The following is a 19,245-nucleotide window of genomic DNA, read 5'->3' on the forward strand; positions in this document are numbered from 1 at the left end:
GACATGTTTTCTGTGATCTGATTCCGAAGAGGAGTACACCAGAATGTCATCGATATACACGACAACACAGACATCGATGAGTTCCCGAAGGACATCGTTCATGAAGAATTGAAAGGCAGCAGGCGCGTTGCACAACCCGAAAGGCATCACCTGGTATTCGAATAGTCCATATTTTGAACGGAAGGCCGTTTTCCATTCGTCGCCTTCTTTTACTCATACCAGATGATAAGCCCCCCAGAGATCTAACTTGGTGTATATGCAAGCGTCCTTCACCTGGTCAAGGAGTTCAGGGATCAAAGGCAGAGGGTAACGATATTTAACAGTTATCTGGTTCAATGCGCGGTAATTGATACAAGTTCTAAGGTCGCCTTCTTTTTGTGGCAGGAAGAACAAAGCCGAGGATGCCGGAGACTTTGACGGGCGAATGAAACCATTGGCTAGGTATTGATCTAAATATTGTCTCAAATGCAGATTCTCCGGCTCAGTAAGGGCATAAATCCTGCTACAAGGGGGTTGAGCACCGGGCACCAGATCGATTTGGCAATCGTACGATCTGTGAGGAGGTAACGTGTTGGCCTGTTCCTTTTGGAAGACGTCCTGAAAGTCTTGGTATTCCGGAGGTAGTTGCATGGAGACAGAGGTTACTGATGCTAGACTGATCTTCAGATTTTCTGGGTAGCAGGTTCGTGCACACTCCGGAAAGGTTATTCTCTTCGCTCGCCAATCAATTCGAGGATTATGTGTCTCTAACCAAGGGATTCCGAGAATAACCTGAAACTGTGGAGCCTTGATTACATCAAACACAACTGCCTCCCGATGCCCGTCCGGACCTACAAGTGTCACCTCAGCTGTGGAATGTGTTACCGGTCCCGAGGCAACTTCGGTTCCATCAACTGTGGTGATGACATCTTTGCTGGTTTTAGGACGCAGTGGGAGGTTAATCCTGGAGACCAATTCACGATCCATGTAGTTTCCTATAGCCCCACTATCGATGTATGCCTTTATTGCATGCAACCGCTTAGGCTGTTCCGGATCTACGAGGACCATTGGCACAATGAAATGCGAGGTCTGAGAATTCATTTTCAAGCCCGGCAAGCGGACCCCTACGCTTGTCCGCGGGGTCGTTTCCCGATACAGAGGTTTCATGGATTTTTTCAGCGGCTCCTACCACCTTCCTGGGCGGCCTTGCCGGGCAATCTCGTAGAAAGTGTCCAGAGGATCCACAATAAAGACATAAGTGCATCTGCCGTCTTCTTACACGCTCCTTTTGAGTTAAAGGTCCTTTAACTCCTCCGATTTGCATTGGCTCAGAGGCTTCAGCCCCCTTGAGGTTAACGTGGGTCTTGACTAACACCCGGGTCTCAAACTTGGACCGATCTGCTTTTCTGTTTTGCAGTCTGTGATCCAATTGGACCACTAAGTCTATATATTCTGAGCATTATTGGGGCGGATTTACAACTTGGGCCAGGACATCTTTAAGTTCTCCACGTAGACCTCGATAAAATAACGTGATTCTTTTATCCTCTGGCCACCCAGTTTCCACAATTAGTCTATTAAAGGTTGCAATGTAGGAAAGGAGGTCTTGATTGCCCTGTCGCAGAGATAGAAGTTCGTCATCTAGAGCCTGCCCCTGGGAGTGACGAGCAAATAACCTTTCCATGCTTGCTTGAAATCCTTGAAAATCACGAAGAATCGGGTCATCTTGAGTTACCAGTGGAACTGACCAATCGGCAGCACTGCCGCTAAGATATGACAATACAAAGGCTACCTTGGTCTGGTCATTAGGGAAGGCCCCAGGTCTGCACAGGAAATGCAAACGACACTGATTCATGAATACGGCGAATCGTTTGGGGTCCCCAGCAAAGCGTTCGGGTGGGGCCAGCGGCATGTTTCCTGGTAGATTAATCTGCACCGGGTTACTGGAAAGCACAGGGGCGGGGTTCCCTCCGGAACCGGGTAAAGGAGTTTGTCCAGCTTGACCTTGCAAAAGCTGTCTAGCCAGGTCATCAGTCCTTTCCTTTGATACAATCACTTCCCTCCTGAGAGCATTAGTCTCTTGACGAGCGGCGTGTACTTCGGCCCATAATTCCCCCAGTAGTTGGGCCAACTGGTCAGTCTCAGAAGTTTCCATAGCGCCTGGGTGGGAATTTGTAGGAAGTCTTCGCGTTATGTAACGCTCACCTGGCTCCCACGGAGGCGCTGGTCTGGTCTGGGTTGCTGTGGCCTCTTCAAGCGTGATGCGCAGAATTCGGACCACCGATTGAACAGGACCCCCAAATATTGCTTGTCTGGCCCGTAGGAATATCCTTCTGCAGATGAGAAAGGGGATCAACTGTCTGCTGAATAGTGTGCTTGCTTCCCCCTTTCCCCCTTCGTTCTCCTCTGACTTCCTCCAAAACCCCCCGGTTTAAGCTCACCTTATGGTTTGGAAGGATGAACTCTCCATCCTGCTTCTGGTACAGGGGCGCGCGTTCGTCCAGTTACTTCACTGGTTTTCAGAATGGCGCTGGCAAATCCACTTGACTTTTCTGAGCGATACACCGTAAGTATGAAGATGCTAAAGTTCAAGTGTGAGCCTCCTTTTATGTTGTTTCTCCTAACCTGTGATCTGTCCTTTATTTCAGGTGCAGAACCAAGGCGATGCGTTGAGGGGTTAAATTGCCGGTGGTAAAATCAGGTGAGTTAGTGATGAGTGAGAGCCCTCTAAATGTCTTTATAATTCCCCAGTAATGTCTTTTGTCCTTTCCCCATAGGGGCCAGGGTGCGGTACCTGCCAAAGATGCGGCGCCGACCCGAGATGTGGAATGGTTCACCAAGAAAAGCCGGTAAGTAATATGGCTGAAATTCGGCCTTCCTCTTGTGTTCCCTTGCTCACCTTTTGTTTCTTCTTCTCTCCCCTAGGTGCAGAGATGTGGCGACTGGTGCTGAGAGCCGCGATGGAGCCGGGCGGCGTCTCGGGAACAGGTGAGTGAAGCGCGGCGCTGCAGCGAGCAACGCGGTGCTTTTAAATGGAAGTCCTCCTTCAGGAATGCTGGCGTGAAGATTCCGGATGCAGGTAAGAAGGTTGAATAAGTTCTTGGTTTTCACCTTTCTCTTCTCTTCTTTCCTTACAGGTGTTCCAGGTTCGAGGCGGGCATGGCTGGAGTCCAGGTGCAGGAGCTGACACGGTGAGCGTTTAGCTGCTGGGATGCAGAACAACGCGAAGCACGTGTGGCTGTCCGGGCGTGGCTTAAATAGCCTTGGAAGAAGTTCCAGGTGAGTATTCTTCCACAGCCCCACCCAAGTAACAAAATAGTTCCCTCAGAAAAATAGTCCCTCCTAAGCCTCATTTGACTTGGTTCTTCATGCAGCATGGTCTGCATCAGGTGAGTGTGCAGCATGGTCTGCTTCAGGTAAGTGCACCAAACACTTCCCCTTATGAGCCTGGCGCCTATGGCGCCAGGACTGATGTCCAACATGAGCCTGGCGCCAACGGCGCCAGGACAGAGTCCAAAGAGCCCCTATAAAGGGCCGCTGGGCTTTTACCCGGGGGCGTGATGCCTGCTCCCGGGGGTGCTGGGCCTGGCCTGGTACTCCGGGGGTAGGCATCATGACAATAACCTCCTTTGCTACACCTGAGTTACTGAGCCTAAAATCTAAATAGGAAAGGGATGTGGGCACTATCCTGCCAGAAGTCTGGGTCATGATTATGATGTACCCCCACGAAACGGCCATTTCATCTAGACTCCGTCTTATTCAACTAAAAATATTGCACATGATATACTACCCGAGGGGAGCACTCCATCTCTGGGGCAAAGCCAGAGATCCAAACTGCCTGCGCTGCAAACATGTAGAAGGGACCTTCTTCCACATATTATGGGACTGCCCCCAAATCGAACTGTACTGGCAGCGCTGCTGTGATGAGCTTTCGAGAGTATTGGGACGAGTGATCCCTAGGGACCCAAAACTACTATTACTGGGGGTGGAAGATGAAGGGGCAATGATGCGATATGAAAAAATGCTTTTTTTAACTACTACAGAATTGATTAAAAGGAATATAGCGAAACTGTGGGGGTCTGACATAACCCCGCAATACGAGCAATGGGTTACAGATGTGAACATATGCATAGCGTTGGAACAGCGAGTATACAATGCCAGGGGATGCCCGGGGAAAGCCCGAAAGATCTGGCAGAAGTGGGAAGATGCTCAATAAATCACTGAATAGTGATCGCTGCATAACCAAAAGGAACAATGGGGCACTGCTGATAATAATGTATTGTGGTAACTGTGTGTGGCATTCATGGATCCAAAGACTTAGTTTAAGTTGTTGTTGTTCGACTCCCTTAGAGTCTAAAGTTGTGTTATGTAATGTTTAAATTGAAAATCAATAAAAAGAGTTGTTAAAAAAAAAAAGAAGTACCCCGATGGCCTAACATATATGTGCAAAGTTTTGCAATTCAAGTTATTGAAGTATCAGCGTGCTGTGTTACACAGGTAGGGACCCTACTTGGACACAGGCACATTTCCATCACTGTATTAATACGAAGAAGGCAGTGCTTTACTGTTTCTTTTCATTGCTGTGTGTTTACACACAGCCACTACAAATTTGAGGTAAGGCACCTGACCTGGTGCACTGCATGTAGAACTACACCAAGTGTTGCTCAGCTTCCACCATACTTATGACATCGCTATCAGCACTGTACTCACATGACATGTGGTAAAGAATATGAAGATGGACTCGGGTGTGGAGCTAAAGGAGGCACTGCCTATTGCCTACAGTTTAAATGGCCCAAAATGAGACTAACAGAACACGTTCAGTTTCTTGTGTTTCCATTAACACTGCTTTATCAATATACCAAATCGTCCCAGCCTGAAGACAGGGAATATTCAACAGCATGTATATGTATGGAAGATCCAATGTTGGAGAATACCAGGTTGTTCAATACGTTTTTTTGGCAAAAGAATTTCAACAAAACAAACCATCAGAAAAACAACTGTTGATGAATGAACGTCGTACCCTGAATGAGTGGTACTAGAAATAGGTGTAACTTCAAGGTCAATGCCCACAATACAGCACAAGATTCAATGATTTTTTATATTCTTATTGAGGATTGCCATTTTGTTTAGTTTGACGTTTCTTACCCGGTTGCCTGTGTGGCATTAGAACCCTTCAAATAATGCTCCTGTTGTAGGTGGACTTGTTTGCCATTCACTTTAACAGTTATTAACGGGAAGCCTTTCTGTAGGGTCCAAGTGTTCATCATTGTCTTCACATCGAGGATATCCCCTTTCAACCAGTGCTGCAATAGAAAGAACTGTATTAAATAATTGTTTATGGCTGATCCTTTACCATATTTGTAAGTCTATAATTTCCTTAACAAGTGTCTGAAACCCTTTAAACAGTAAAAAAGGAGCTATAAAACATTAAAGAATACCTTGGCCTCTTGGTGGACATTTTATTCTGAAGTTCCTATTAGCGGCCGGCCAAGGAAACAGATAATTTTGACAGATAAGGGGCACCACACCACAGAGTTTACTTTGTTAGTATCTCTGCTCTTACACTATTGAGGCGCACAAGTGGGCAGCAACTTTGGGGGAGGAATGGAGAGGGCGAACGCTCAAATGGTCGGGGCGGTACCTTCAGAAACTTTGTATGGTTGGTGCAAACTTACTTGTGGCAGTGTCCATTCTCTCCAAAGGAATGTCTGTGGGTACTAATTCCAAGTGAGCAACAAATGGTGCAATTTAATTCACATCTAGCCATAATAATAATAGGATTTGACGACAAAATGCACATTTATATTGCTAATTGCCAGCATAGTAGTACGCTGGTTGTGATGTGGTATGTGGTTGGGTTTGTCAGCTGCTAGTTTATTGCATGTCCAGCTGCAGTGTACCATCGTCCTCGCTGAGCTGAGCTGTAGTGGTGCTACATTTGGAGTGTGTTTGACCTGTCATTGCGCAGTCCGAAGGCAGGCCCTGTGCAGCTGACTGCAAGTTTCAGGCCCTGAATTTGTTCTACGGCATATTGTAACCTGACAAAGCATGCGTCATCCTAACATAAAAAAATATTGCATAACAAGAGCTGGAGAAAGAATGATTTCCAAGTATGCAACCAAATAAATATGATCAACTATGCTATTTCCAAAGTGAAAAAATATTATTCTCTAGCTGTTATTGGGTGATCTGCCAGGCAGATTAGAGTAACAACAACCAGATCGAAATCTCTCTACCGCCAACCTAACCGACAACACATCTCATCACACAATTCCTTAACCATAAACAATAAAGGTTAACACAATGGAAAGTGTACCACGAAAGATAGATGTGTCAGCACTAAATATACCTAAACTTCACACAAAGCCTCCACAGAGACTTCAACACAACTAAGCACCGACTTGCCAGTCACTTATGGATATGAACTAAGCTTTAAAAAGTAGCTTTATTTTGTGACTAACTTCCTTGCTCTAGGCCAGTGGTATTGAAACTTGTTAATACCGAGCTCCCCCCACCCCTGAGTAAAAATATTGTTTCTGCCCCGTCCCCACCTAGAGTTGGCCCCTCTAGGGGGCCCAAAGGATGTCCAGGGGGGCACCAGGCTCTTCAAAATATGAGCAGATTGTCTACTGATATTTTATATTAAAAGCACTGATGATGAAGTTTTTGGATCAAAGAGTCAATAAATAAAACGTTAACAATTAACAAAACTGCTATGCATAGCGTTAGGTCAGTTCTTTTAGGTATGGGCAAACTGAGAATTGTATGTCTTGTGTACATAAGGTGAGAGTTGCTGCTATAGGAAAGCATGAGAGCCAAAACTAATATGAGAGTTCTCCCGACACTGGAACCTTAAAAGAAGGGTCCATTGTCGCTAGAACAAAAAGTAAATGCAGGAGGTGAGTGAGATAAAAAAATGGCTCACCTTCAAAGTCAATAAAAAATACCCGTGAGTCTAGCAGTCGTGATGGGAGGCTTAGGACACAGAGCACGATCTGCAGAAAATCTCCCTAACGTGTTATTAAGGGGGTAATTCATAGAATTTAGCGCACAAGTGGCGCATGCGGCTGGCGCACAGTGTGCGCATGCGAATCCCTGCGCCAGCCGCGTGCGCCAAAACCCATTTCCGCGCACAGCGTATTCATGGATTCCAGCTACCAAAACCAGCCGTGGCGCACAGTGGCGCAGCGACCCTGCAGAAGCGCCAGTTACGCCCCCAAGAACGCCTCTCACGCAGGTAAAACCCATAAAAATCCCCAATCCAGCGCAAAGGGCTGCGCTAACCCTGTACCAGCACGGCAAGCGGGCTACGTGTATCACTGGGGTGCGCGGGAAGTACCTCACGTCATTTCAGCTGGGTACGTGTATTTCAGGGGTGCGCTTGAAGTTCCACACGCGAATGTCCTGGCTACGTGTATTTCAGGGTGCGCGGGAAGTTCCAAACGCGATATCAGCAGGGTACGTGTATTCCAGGGGTGCGCTGGAAGTTCCACACGCGAATGTCCTGGCTACGTGTATTTTGGGGTGCGTGGGAAGTTTCACACGCGATATCAGCAGGGTACATGTATATCAGGGGTGCGCGGGAAGTTCCACATGCGAATGTCCTGGCTACGTGTATTTCGGGGTGCGGGGGAAGTTTCACACGCGAATGTCCTGGGTACGTGTATCTTGGGATGCGCGTGAAGTTCCACACGCGATTTCAGCAGGGTACGTGTATTCCAGGGGTGCGCAGGAAGTTCCACACGCGAATGTCCTGGCTATGTGTATTTTGGGGTGCGTGGGAAGTTTCACACGCGAATGTCCTGGCTACGTGTATTTCGGAGTGCGCGGGAAGTTCCACACGCAATATCAGCAGGGTACGTGTATTCCAGGGGTGCGCTGGAAGTTCCACACGCGAATGTCCTGGCTACGTGTATCTTGGGGTGCGCGGGAAGTTTCACACGCGATATCAGCAGGGTACATGTATATCAGGGGTGCGCGGGAAGTTCCACATGCGAATGTCCTGGCTACGTGTATTTCGGGGTGCGGGGGAAGTTCCACACGCGAATGTCCTGGCTACGTGTATTTCAGGGTGCGCGGGAAGTTCCAAACGCGATATCAGCAGGGTACGTGTATTCCAGGGGTGCGCAGGAAGTTCCACACGCGAATGTCCTGGCTATGTGTATTTTGGGGTGCGTGGGAAGTTTCACACGCGAATGTCCTGGCTACGTGTATCTTGGGGTGCGCGGGAAGTTTCACACGCGATATCAGCAGGGTACATGTATATCAGGGGTGCGCTGGAAGTTCCACATGCGAATGTCCTGGCTACGTGTATTTCGGGGTGCGGGGGAAGTTTCACACGCGAATGTCCTGGGTACGTGTATCTTGGGATGCGCGTGAAGTTCCACACGCGATTTCAGCAGGGTACGTGTATTTCAGGGGTGCGCTTGAAGTTCCACACGCGAATGTCCTGGCTACGTGTATTTCGGGGTGCGCGGGAAGTTGCACACGGGATATCAACAGGGTACATGTATATCAGGGGTGCGCGGGAAGTTCCACACGCGAATGTCCTGGCTACGTGTATTTCGGGGTGCGCTGGAAGTTCCACACGCGATATCAGCAGCGTACATGTATATCAGGGGTGCGCGGGAAGTTCCACACGCGAATGTCCTGGCTACGTGTATTTCGGGGTGCGTGGGAAGTTTCACACGCGAATGTCCTGTATCTTGGGGTGCGTGGGAAGTTTCACATGCGAAATCAGCAGGGTACGTGTATTACAGGGGTGCGCGGGGAGCACCACACGTGAATTGCATGTGTGGGTACTCCCAGGTGTTCCCTCTACACCCTCCACGGCCCCTGCAGGTGGCCCACACCACAGGGGCCTACCCTGCACATGTCCTGCAGGCACCCCATCCACCATGGCCATGCCCCCCAGCCAACCCACATGTCAACTTGCACTACTGCCCACCAACGCATGTCCCCCTGCACCCCCAGCCACCAGGGGCAGCCTCCACCAGGCCCCCACCCATGTCCAACTCATGTTCCCCTATCACCCCCACCCCCCAGCACTGTGGGGCACCTGCCAGCAGGCCCCCACTCCTGTCCCCTATCACCCCCACCCCCCAGCACTGTGGGGCACCTGCCAGCAGGCCCCCACCCATGTCCAACTCATGTTCCCCTGCACCCCCACCCCCAGCACTGTGGGGCACCTGCCAGCAGGCCCCAACCCATGTCCAACTCATGTTCCCCTGCACCCCCACACCCCAGCACTGTGGGGCACCTGCCAGCAGGCCCCCACTCCTGTCCCCTATCACCCCCACCCCCCAGCACTGTGGGGCACCTGCCAGCAGGCCCCCACCCATGTCCAACTCATGTTCCCCTGCACCCCCACCCCCCAGCACTGTGGGGCACCTGCCAGCAGACCCCCACCCATGTCCAACTCATGTTCCCCTGCACCCCCACCCCCCAGCACTGTGGGGCACCTGCCAGCAGGCCCCCACTCCTGTCCCCTATCACCCCCACCCCCCAGCACTGTGGGGCACCTGCCAGCAGGCCCCCACCCATGTCCCCTATCACCCCCACCCCCCAGCACTGTGGGGCACCTGCCAGCAGGCCCCCACCCATGTCCAACTCATGTTCCCCTGCACCCCCACCCCCCAGCACTGTGGGGCACCTGCCAGCAGGCCCCCACCCATGTCCAACTCATGTTCCCCTGCACCCCCACCCCCCAGCACTGTGGGGCACCTGCCAGCAGGCCCCCACCCATGTCCCCTATCACCCTCACCCCCCAGCACTGTGGGGCACCTGCCAGCAGGCCCCCACCCATGTCCAACTCATGTTCCCCAGCCAACATGTCATCACAATCTAGATCCCTGGTCCCTATGGTCAGCCTCCAAATGCAAAACACCCACCCGAGTATTGCATCCACCCACTCAGAAATGGCAATAACATGACAGAACACCAATTGCAAGTTTGGAAACAAACACATGTCCCTCACATACACCCAATGGTTGTCAGTGAATCTCAAAACCCATATCATGATATGCATCAAGCCAATGAGATGATACTACACATTGAAGTTCGATCAAAAAATATGTATTAAAGGAAACATAAATTGAATCAAAAATAAAGAAACAGAAATGGGAATGTACAAAAATGAAAAGAAGCATGTCCGTGAAAAAAAGCAAAACCAAAAATCATAATCCAAAGGAATGGTGTCCAAAGTCACAGTCCACAAAAGAAAATCCAATGGAAAATCATAATTGAAAGCCATTTCTCCATGGGTAAATTAAGAAAGAAAAAGAAAATCCAACAGTGAACTATGTACAGACGCGGTAACTGATGGGTGGGAAGATGGCACGGAGGACGACTGGCGCATAGGGGGTTCAGTTGAGGAGGGGGTCGTAGCAAGCCCCATCAAACGGAGGAATCCGGCCTGGGTGACCTGTCCCAGTAGGCCGACGCGGTCAACGAGCCATTCGAGATGACGTGCAGTCTCCTCATGAAAAGACTGCAGGTCACCTCGCATGGCCCGTTGACGCAACGCCACACCAGTCAGGACAGGCTCAACCCAGACCCGGATAGCCACGTCCGAAGGCAGAGGAAGGCCAGTTGTCGTTAGCTCATCCCCTGCCTGAAAACGGGTCTGGACGTAGGCATCCCTGCTGGTGCAAGATGATGCAGGGACAGGATTGCACACAGGCACCTCCGCGGCGGCCTGTGCTGCCTCCTGTCCCTGGTCCTGCACTGCACCACTAGCACCAGTGGGATCCCCACCTCCAGACCCCATCTCTGTTGCTTGCACGGCCTCCTCCTCCACCAAACCCCCCACCAACCTGGATGACTCCGTGCCATCTTCCCCCGTTTGGCCCTATGGGGTCCCAGCTGCCCCTTTGCTGCCGAGGAGTCCAACTCCAACCTCCGCCTCTTGGACCTCCCCCCGGCAGCTGTGGCCTGGGACGCGGCACCGGACTCCTCACTCCCCGACGAGATGACAACATGGGAGGGGAGCCGGGCCTTGCGTCTCCGGCTGGCGGTGGGATCCCCGCCGCTGTGCTCCACAGCACCTTCTCCGCCCTCTTCATCAGTTGGCTCTGCAGACAGGGAGAAATAAAACACAGGCATCAGGGCACTGTACAATGGACACATACACACATGACAGTTGTACATGAGTGGCATTGGCAAACCTCAGACATGCCATCACAATCCCCAACACACATGTAATTTCAACTCGCACACATGAGCCATACCACATCCATATCGCAACTGCCAGCACCATCCATACACATACAACAGCATGAGCAGGCAAAGCTGAGCCAGACATCACATGCAACACAGGAAGTGCACTACACATGTACACACACCACCACACTTGCATGCATGTGTACACCTCTGCCAAGTGTTGCAGTGTTGAGATGGGCATCCATGTCACATCTGCCAATCAGGCTTCCACATCCCGCTGTCACATGCATCCATGTTGCATCACTGTTGCACCCTTGTCAAATACACACAAATGCACATGTACACAGTGCTGATACATGCAGCCGAAAACAACATACATGCGTGACATCACGAACATGTCTACTTACATACACATTCATCCAAACATGTGTGCCCACACAACTGCATTTGGCATGCAAGCCTACACACACAAGCACCATCCATGTCTCACAGATTACAGCCCTCGCATGTGTTAGCCTCACGGCCCTGTACACCCCCACCCATACTCGACCCCATACAAACAGATGTGCAACCTGCACACTACTGAAACATCACCACACGCACAGCTCACAATCATGATGCATGTACACTTAACGCTCGACTCCAGACGGGTCTGCCTCTCAAGGACCTGGACGTGGAGCGCTGGGGATATGCGTTCCAGGACCCTCATCTGATCTTCCGACAAGTGGCCCCGGCGCCCCTTAGCATCCGCTGCCTTCAAGAGGCGCCGGGCCTTGTTCAGGGTCCTGGACCTGAAGTCCTCCCAGCACTTCTTGACATGTTGGAAGTCGCGGACTGCCACCCCCTCCGCGTTGATGGCAGTCACGATGTCAGTCCAGATCCGAGTCCGTCCTTCCTTGTCGGCGCGAGAACTTCCAAAGAGGGCATCATACTGCCCCAGGACTTGCTCCACCAGGACACCAACTTCCCTGGCACTGAAGCTGGTGCCCCTCTGCCTCTCTGGCCGGGGGTTGTCAGTGGTGCCAGATGTTACAGTGCCCGACATGACAACCCCAGAGGCAGGAGTGGGTGGGCAACTGGGTCCTGGGGCTGGGCTGTGGAGCGATGGAATCCCAGTCGGGAGTCTTTGGTTCCAGCAGGGGTGGTCACAGCAACAGCACCCCTGGCTGATGTGCAGGCAGCAAATGGCAGGGCACGTGGGCAGCAGGCAGTCAGGCAGCAGCAGATGGCAGGTGGGAAGGTGCTTGGGGTTCTGGGGGGCAGTAATTCGGCTTTCTGGGCAGGAGCGTGGTCTTCCGTGTGCTTACGCGTGGCCAGCTTGATACGGAGTGATTTGGCACGTGAAAATTCTGCACGTCGGCGTGTAATTCGAGGAAAGGCCCTTAGCGCGTAAGCGCGTCTGCACGCATACGCAATTTCATTGGACAGAAGGCCCCTCAAGCGCAAGCGCCCCTGTGACGTGACGCGCACAGGCGTGCATGGGCATTTCAGCGCGCGTGAAAAACTGCACGTCCGCGTGTAATACGAGGAAAGGGCCCATGCGCGTAAGTGATGTGACGCGTGCATGCTTTTCCCTCAGCACGGGTTAAAGGTGAGCGGACCCAGACGTGTGTTGCTGCTTCCTGTTTCGCGCGCCATCACAACTTCACAGCTATCAAGGACGTATCTCTTCTTTTGGCGGGGGTATTGGCTACGCGTGTTTTTCTGCATCGCGCTAGTCAGACGGTGAGTCGCACACGCTCTTTTTCCCACTGCGGGTGCCCCTGTGTATCGCACCCATTTTCGATGTCATAGTAGCCTGCGTGTCCCACGCGTACGCGTTATTCGTGTTACTGGGTGCCACCGCGTACTGCGGGAGGTTGAATCCACGCACGTAGGCTGCAGGGTTGCGTGCACGGTTTTAATGCAGTTTTGGGGTGCCTGAGCGTTGCGCAACCCGTCACTACATCACCGGGGTCACATACAGCCTTGCAGGTGCAGGGGGGCTGTTAACATCTTGCTTCCCACCCCCTTCACCCCAATTGCCCAGGTCAATTGTGGTGTACACCTCCCATTGGCACCACTCCATCTGTGCCGGCACTACTACATCTGTGCCATGGTTGGGAGGCCACCAAAGGTGAGGGGCACCTCAGCTGGGCGTCCTCCTCATGGCGGGCGTGGTCGGGGACGTGGCCGTGGTGACCAGGGAGTAGGGGGACTCCAGGGTGTCCAGGGCGGCCACAGAGGGGGAAGAGGCAGGGGTGCGCCACTTGAGCACAATGTTGTGCCATGTGTCGGTGCAGTCATGCCACCACCCCCTGTGGTTCCGGGGGATGCAGCTTCTGCATCTGGCACTGGCGCCCGTGTGACCCCGCAGTCCGTTCCATCGACTGCCACGGGCCCAAGGGTAGTGGTAGCTGCAGGTGCAGCTGTGGACACCGCCACCCAGGCTCGGGGTCTGCCAGCGCAGGCTGCGTTGGCACTTGAGGAGCCCTTGGTAGATCTCCAACAGGCCAGGAGGGAAACCATAGGGGCAGGCCGGGCTGCTCAGGCCAAGACACGTGTCCCTGGGGCAGTCATGTCATCTGCTGCCCCGAACAGCCGGGTGTTGGCAAGTGAAGATGCACCCAACAGCACCCCGGTTGTGAGTCTGCCAACCAGGACCATTGCGGTCAATGACCCTGCCACAGCTGATGTTGCTGCGCAGGGTCCATTAGTGGGCACCCAGCTGCCACTGACACAAGTCAGGCCTTTGGTCATCCCTCCACCTGCCACTCCCTTGGCTCAATCCACCGAACCCACTGGCCATACTGGTCAGGGCGGCATTAGCCAGCCAGGGTCTGCGCCACAGTCCAAGAGGAGGAAGGTTGCACCTGCAGCACAGGCTGGGACCCCACACACAGCCACGACCTCCTGCACGTCGAGGAAGAAGTCTTTCTGTAAGCAGGAACTGGACTTCCTCGTGGACTACGTGCGGGGCCACAGCCGTGACATGCTAGTGGGTGCCAATAGTCAGACTACGGCTGCCTAACGTGACACCCACTGGAAGCATGTTGCGGAACATGTCAGTTCATTCGGCCATGAGGTGCGCACGGCGCAAGAGTGCAAAAAGCGCTGGAATGACATCAAACGCAGCACTAAGGCTAAGCGTGCCTCTAATTACAACTTGACTCTGGTGAATGGCAGTGGGCCTGCACCAGAGGAGGAAGAGCTCACTCCGCATGAGGCACTCGTTGCGGAGTTCATACCACCTGAATTGGTCGAAGGAGTGGGAGAGATGCTGGACTTTGATGCCCAGTCCAGTGAGTGTTGATGCGTGTTTGTTGAGGACGTGTGTGTTTCACTTGTGGGATGTGTTGTGCATGATTGCCGCTACATGTGACGTGTACATGGTTCTGATGTGTAAGTAATGCAATGCTTCCGTCATGCATGTCTCCTCTGCCTGCATGCGGGGACTCCATGTAGGCATGCTCCCTTGCCCCTCCTCCGCCACTCTGCACCCCAGTTCCACCTTTGCACTGGTGTTCTTCAATCTTGCCAATGTGTACTTTCTTGTTCATGCGTCCTGTGTAGATGCTAACTTCCAGCGTAGAATCTGCAAAACATATGCCGTGTGGTACAGCCTTAGTACTTGATGCAGGGTATCTCACTTGTACTGTGCATAGGTCAAATGTCCCGCAGGGACATGAGTGCCCATTCATGCTCAATGTGCATTACACGCATGCCCCTATGTGTCCTTGACTGGATGATCACTGTAATACAAGTCCTTGGTTACATACATTGCCTGCCATCTCATCAGCCTTCCCATGTCAACTGTGGCTCAGTCCTGCGTTGCACACATGTTTAGGGTCTGACAATCTGTGTGGCTCACAGGCCTCAGCCTGTTCAATGGCCAATGACTCTGTCCGACTGTTGTTGTGTCTTCTTCACACATGGGCGGAATCCAAAGTTTTCATCATGTGTCCTGCTTACTGTCCCAGCATCATTTGCAGTGTTGTCACTTGAATCACATTAAGCTGTTGATGCCAGTCAACACTGCCTGTCAATACACAGGTGTATGGTCAGCCTTTTGATACCATGCTAGGCATCCCTGCTTTGGTACTGGGGTGGAGGGGTGCTTGGCTTCTAGATATGGTACACATTGAATGCACAATGCACGTGATGTCTGAATTTGACATTGCACTGCCTTCACATTTCCTGGCACACACCATGGAGTCCTTGTACATGTAGGTAGTGAGTGGCATACACATTTTCTGCACAGCATAGACCCACTTCCATGTAAACTGCCACCTTTCAACAGGTCTGATCACAGAAGCAATTCAAAGTTGACCCAGCATGCATGCCAGGTTATATGTTTTGTGTCACATGTCTGCCTGATGCGTTTGCTGTCGGTGTGTGTGTATGTTGTGTGCCTCTGACATGTGTAGTGACCTTTTTTCTCTCTATTTTTCAGGTGATGACGCAATGGAGGCGGAGGATGGTGTTGTCATGCCAGACACAGGGTTGCTACCACTACATCAACCCGGCACTAGTGGGGGTCGTGGGGTGGTAGGCCACGAAAACCCCCAAGTGCTACAGTCCATCTTGTCTCTGGCTGCCTATGAGTCCAGCCTTGATGACGACTCTGACGTCCATGTTGAGTTGGATGAGCATCAAGTCCATGTGTCAGGGGTGAGTGATTCTGATGTGGACACTCCTCTGTCTGCGACCCCTGCACTGAGGGATCAGACAGTCTTGGTTCCTCCGCCCGTGGTGGATCGGGATGCAGGGTCACCCTCCACACCAGTCACTGATGTGCCTGGGACATCACGTCGACGGGGGCATGTAGTCGTGCAGCCGCGGGCGGTGCCAACACAGCGAGGACCCCCGGTCCTTGGGTCCCGCAGGGGTCAAGCCCGGCAACGCGGTCGCCGCGCGCAACCGCAGTATACTGAGTGGGAGCAAGACATGACTGCCAATTCAGAACGGCAGGGGGCAGCAATGGAGAACATCGCTGAGAGCATGGAGCGTATGGCCCGATCTGTGCTCCCCCCCTGCTAGGCAGGTACTTCTCCAGCAGCAGGCGGCACGGTCCACGGCCCGCTCGCTCAGGCTGGGCATGGCGGCCTCAGACAGGGCACGCCAGGCTGAAATGTCGTCTCTGCGTCAAGCAATTGCTGCTCATGCAGTGGCGCACATGGATGCCCTGAGGGAGGAGTATGCTTCCCTCAGATCCACTCTGGGTGTCCTTATGATGTCCCAGAGGCAGCAGGCAGAGGAGAGGTTTGCACAGCTTGAGCGTATCATCTCGGCTGAGCTACAGGCTTGCCGGGAGGTGCAGCAGTTGTCCAGCCAGGCCTTGCAGGAGGAACTCCGTGTTACACGTGCTACCTTGCAAGAGGAAGCACGTGTATCACGTGAGGTTCTGCATGCAGACCTACGTCACATCGCCACACAGAACCAGGCTCACTCGTCCGGCAGACTTGCTGCCGACGAGGGGCAAGCTGCGGCTAGGCGTGGCCAGGCTTCTGTGCCACGTCCTCCTTTACAGGATGAGCCAGACTCGGACGACCATCTATCTCCCACATAGGTCGGGCTGTGCAGGCGTTGATCCCATGGAGGTTTTTTTTTTTGGCTCAGCATCATCGCATGTGGATGTTGAGCAGCACCCTGTACCTCCCCCCACCTGGGTGCCTCCCCTCCCCCCCGGGTCGTATGTGGCCATTTTTGATTTTTCTTTTAGTTTAGTTAGTTAAGTTTCTGTTTGATAGTTAGCTTAATTAGGTAATGTAGGTTTTCCATAGTTAGTGTAATTAGTTAATATAGTTTAAAATTGCTTGTCTATTGTGCTTTCATGTGACAGTGCGGTGCTTTGTGGCTTTTGAAGGCATCCACTGTCTGTTCCAGCTGGGCCCTTCAGGCTTGTCTTGTGTATGTGTTTGCTGCTTGGGGTCCTTGACTCACATATGCCACTCCTGCCTCCCTTATCCATGGGCTCGCAAGGATGGTTCGGTGTCACAAACTTTTACACAAGGGCTTTGGACTGTCATATCTGTGGCATGTCTGGTGCTGTGTGACTTGTGTTTACACCCCTAGTGGGGATGATTTTGGTGTTATTGTCCACTGTTCAGCTTTTGCTAGATGGGGTGTTTCATGATTAATGTGTACATTAATTGCTATGCATTGTGTAGTATGTTTCTTATCTTTACTGTACACGTGCTTGTTGCAATTCATGCTGTAGATAGTGTTCCACACTTTGGATGTGAAAGACGGACTGATGGTGTGATTTCTGATGTGACTCTCTGACATGGTCAAGTAATGAGATGCCTGAAGAGACACACACAGATGACTTTGAAGCATTAATCATGTGTTTCATGCCCTTTCTGCAGGGGGATGAGCCTCCAGAGCACCTTTGCCAGCAGACATGGCCCATTGTACAATGGAATTCTGGACACGTTTGTTGGTGCCCACATGCACATGTGTGCACAAGCAGAGGCACAGGGATTGCAGATCTACATCCTAGAACTGCTGACGTGTTCCAAGAAACTCCAGGCAAGGTGAGCAGCACAGGGGGGCCACAACACAGCAAAGCTTGCACCAGGCGAGTTGCACATGCAGGCTTAGTCACAGCACTGAGGGTGAGCTTGGACGAATATTGGTGTTGAAGCACACGATGCAGCTCAGATGTGTTGGTGGACTGATGGCTGTTGATTGTGAGGTTGTCTGGGACACCTGCAGGGGCACATACCCTCCGGTACACCAAGGTCCATCGATGCACTTGTATCAACCATGTAGCCTTCAGAGACATGGAAAGGGGCAGCTCACAGGGACATACAGCAAGGGACATACTCGGGTGCAGTGCATTTCATTTCCATGTACTTTATGATGAATGCACTGCCAACTTTGTTTCGGTCATGGTGGTACGCAACTTGCTCTGAAGTCATGGCTTGCTATATGGGTCTGTCTGCTTACCCAGGGAACATTGCATGCTGTGTGAATTGTGACACATTGGTGTTCCATTTGCCACGCACCCACCGGCGGCTGACTTACTGCATTGACTGTGTATGACCCGTCACAGGGGTAATGTTATATATGCGTACGGAGCATCTACACCAGATTGTCTGTTTGTAGAGTAGTTTGTTGCTATGGGGCATGTTTGGTGGTGTGTTTTTGTGTAATTGGCACGTACAGGTTGTTGACTGTGGCTCTCTTTGCAGCATTGCAGTGCTCCTGTAACCGGACCTGAGAGTGCGCAGGCAGGAGGCCAGCACTCAAAACCAGAGCTAAGTGTCTTGTTGTTTTTCTTTCAAACTGCTCTGCATAGGCTTGCTGGGGGGTGCACTAATGCATGGATGTATGTGTGATTCAATTTGGTATGTTTTTTTCCCCCTAATCGCCCGGAATCCTATGCAATTTTGAACCCTGTACCCTCTACCCGGTGTTCCTGCTTCCCGTACCTATCCAAGCAACGTTCCCTAACCCTCTTTCCCCGCTGGGGTTGCGGATGCCTGTGTAAGCCCCGAACTTGCAGGCGCCAAAACCCTAGAGGGGGTGGTTGGTTCGTACCACTCCTAAGCCTGGACTGCAGAAGGCCATGACAATGATGTCCAAGTTTGTTTGGATTGTGTATGTGTTCATGCAGGTAGTACATTTTCGTGCATTACCCTACTTTCATGTGTCATTCCTCCTCCCCTCTCCTGCCACTCTTTCCAGTTATCCAGTGTGCCAACACCTGTCCCGACTGCATATCCCTGAACCTCCTTCCCCACCAGGGTCTCAGGGGCCTGTGTGAGTTTGACCTTGCAGGCACCCGGGACACAGTGGGGGTGGTTGTTTCGTGACACTACCGCGCCTGTACACGGGACCTGTGACAGTACACATCCGTTCATGGTGCATCATCCTATGTTATGTACCACACATGGTTCACATCCTGTTGTGACATTGTTTTAGTGTGCTACCTTGGTTGTTGCATCATTGTGGTAGTACTTGGCCTTTGTGAGGTACTGCTATGTCAAGTCTTCTACTGGAGGGTGTTCTGTTTCGTTTTTATGGCTTGGATTTTGTGATTTTGGAAATGAGTGTGGATTCTGAGGGTGCAGGCACCTTTTTACACACAAGGTGGGAGATGGTGACGAAGGGTAAAGGTGATCC

General features: G+C 51.9%; 1 protein-coding gene across 8 annotated transcripts in view; it reads right to left on the reverse strand.

Moving 5' to 3' along the window:
• Positions 1-19,245, reverse strand: part of ERAP1 (endoplasmic reticulum aminopeptidase 1) — a 1,074,730-nt gene that overhangs the window by 519,565 nt on the left and 535,920 nt on the right. For all 8 annotated transcript variants that reach the window (XM_069627669.1, XM_069627672.1, XM_069627670.1 and 5 more), the window contains one exon: positions 5,122-5,279. In XM_069627669.1, coding sequence (XP_069483770.1) covers positions 5,122-5,279 — 158 coding nt within the window. The remainder of the gene's footprint in view (positions 1-5,121; positions 5,280-19,245) is intronic.

This window comes from Ambystoma mexicanum, chromosome 6p (assembly GCF_040938575.1).
Source record: "Ambystoma mexicanum isolate Mex_15411 chromosome 6p, UKY_AmexF1_1, whole genome shotgun sequence".
Classification (NCBI taxonomy): Eukaryota; Metazoa; Chordata; class Amphibia; order Caudata; family Ambystomatidae; genus Ambystoma; species Ambystoma mexicanum.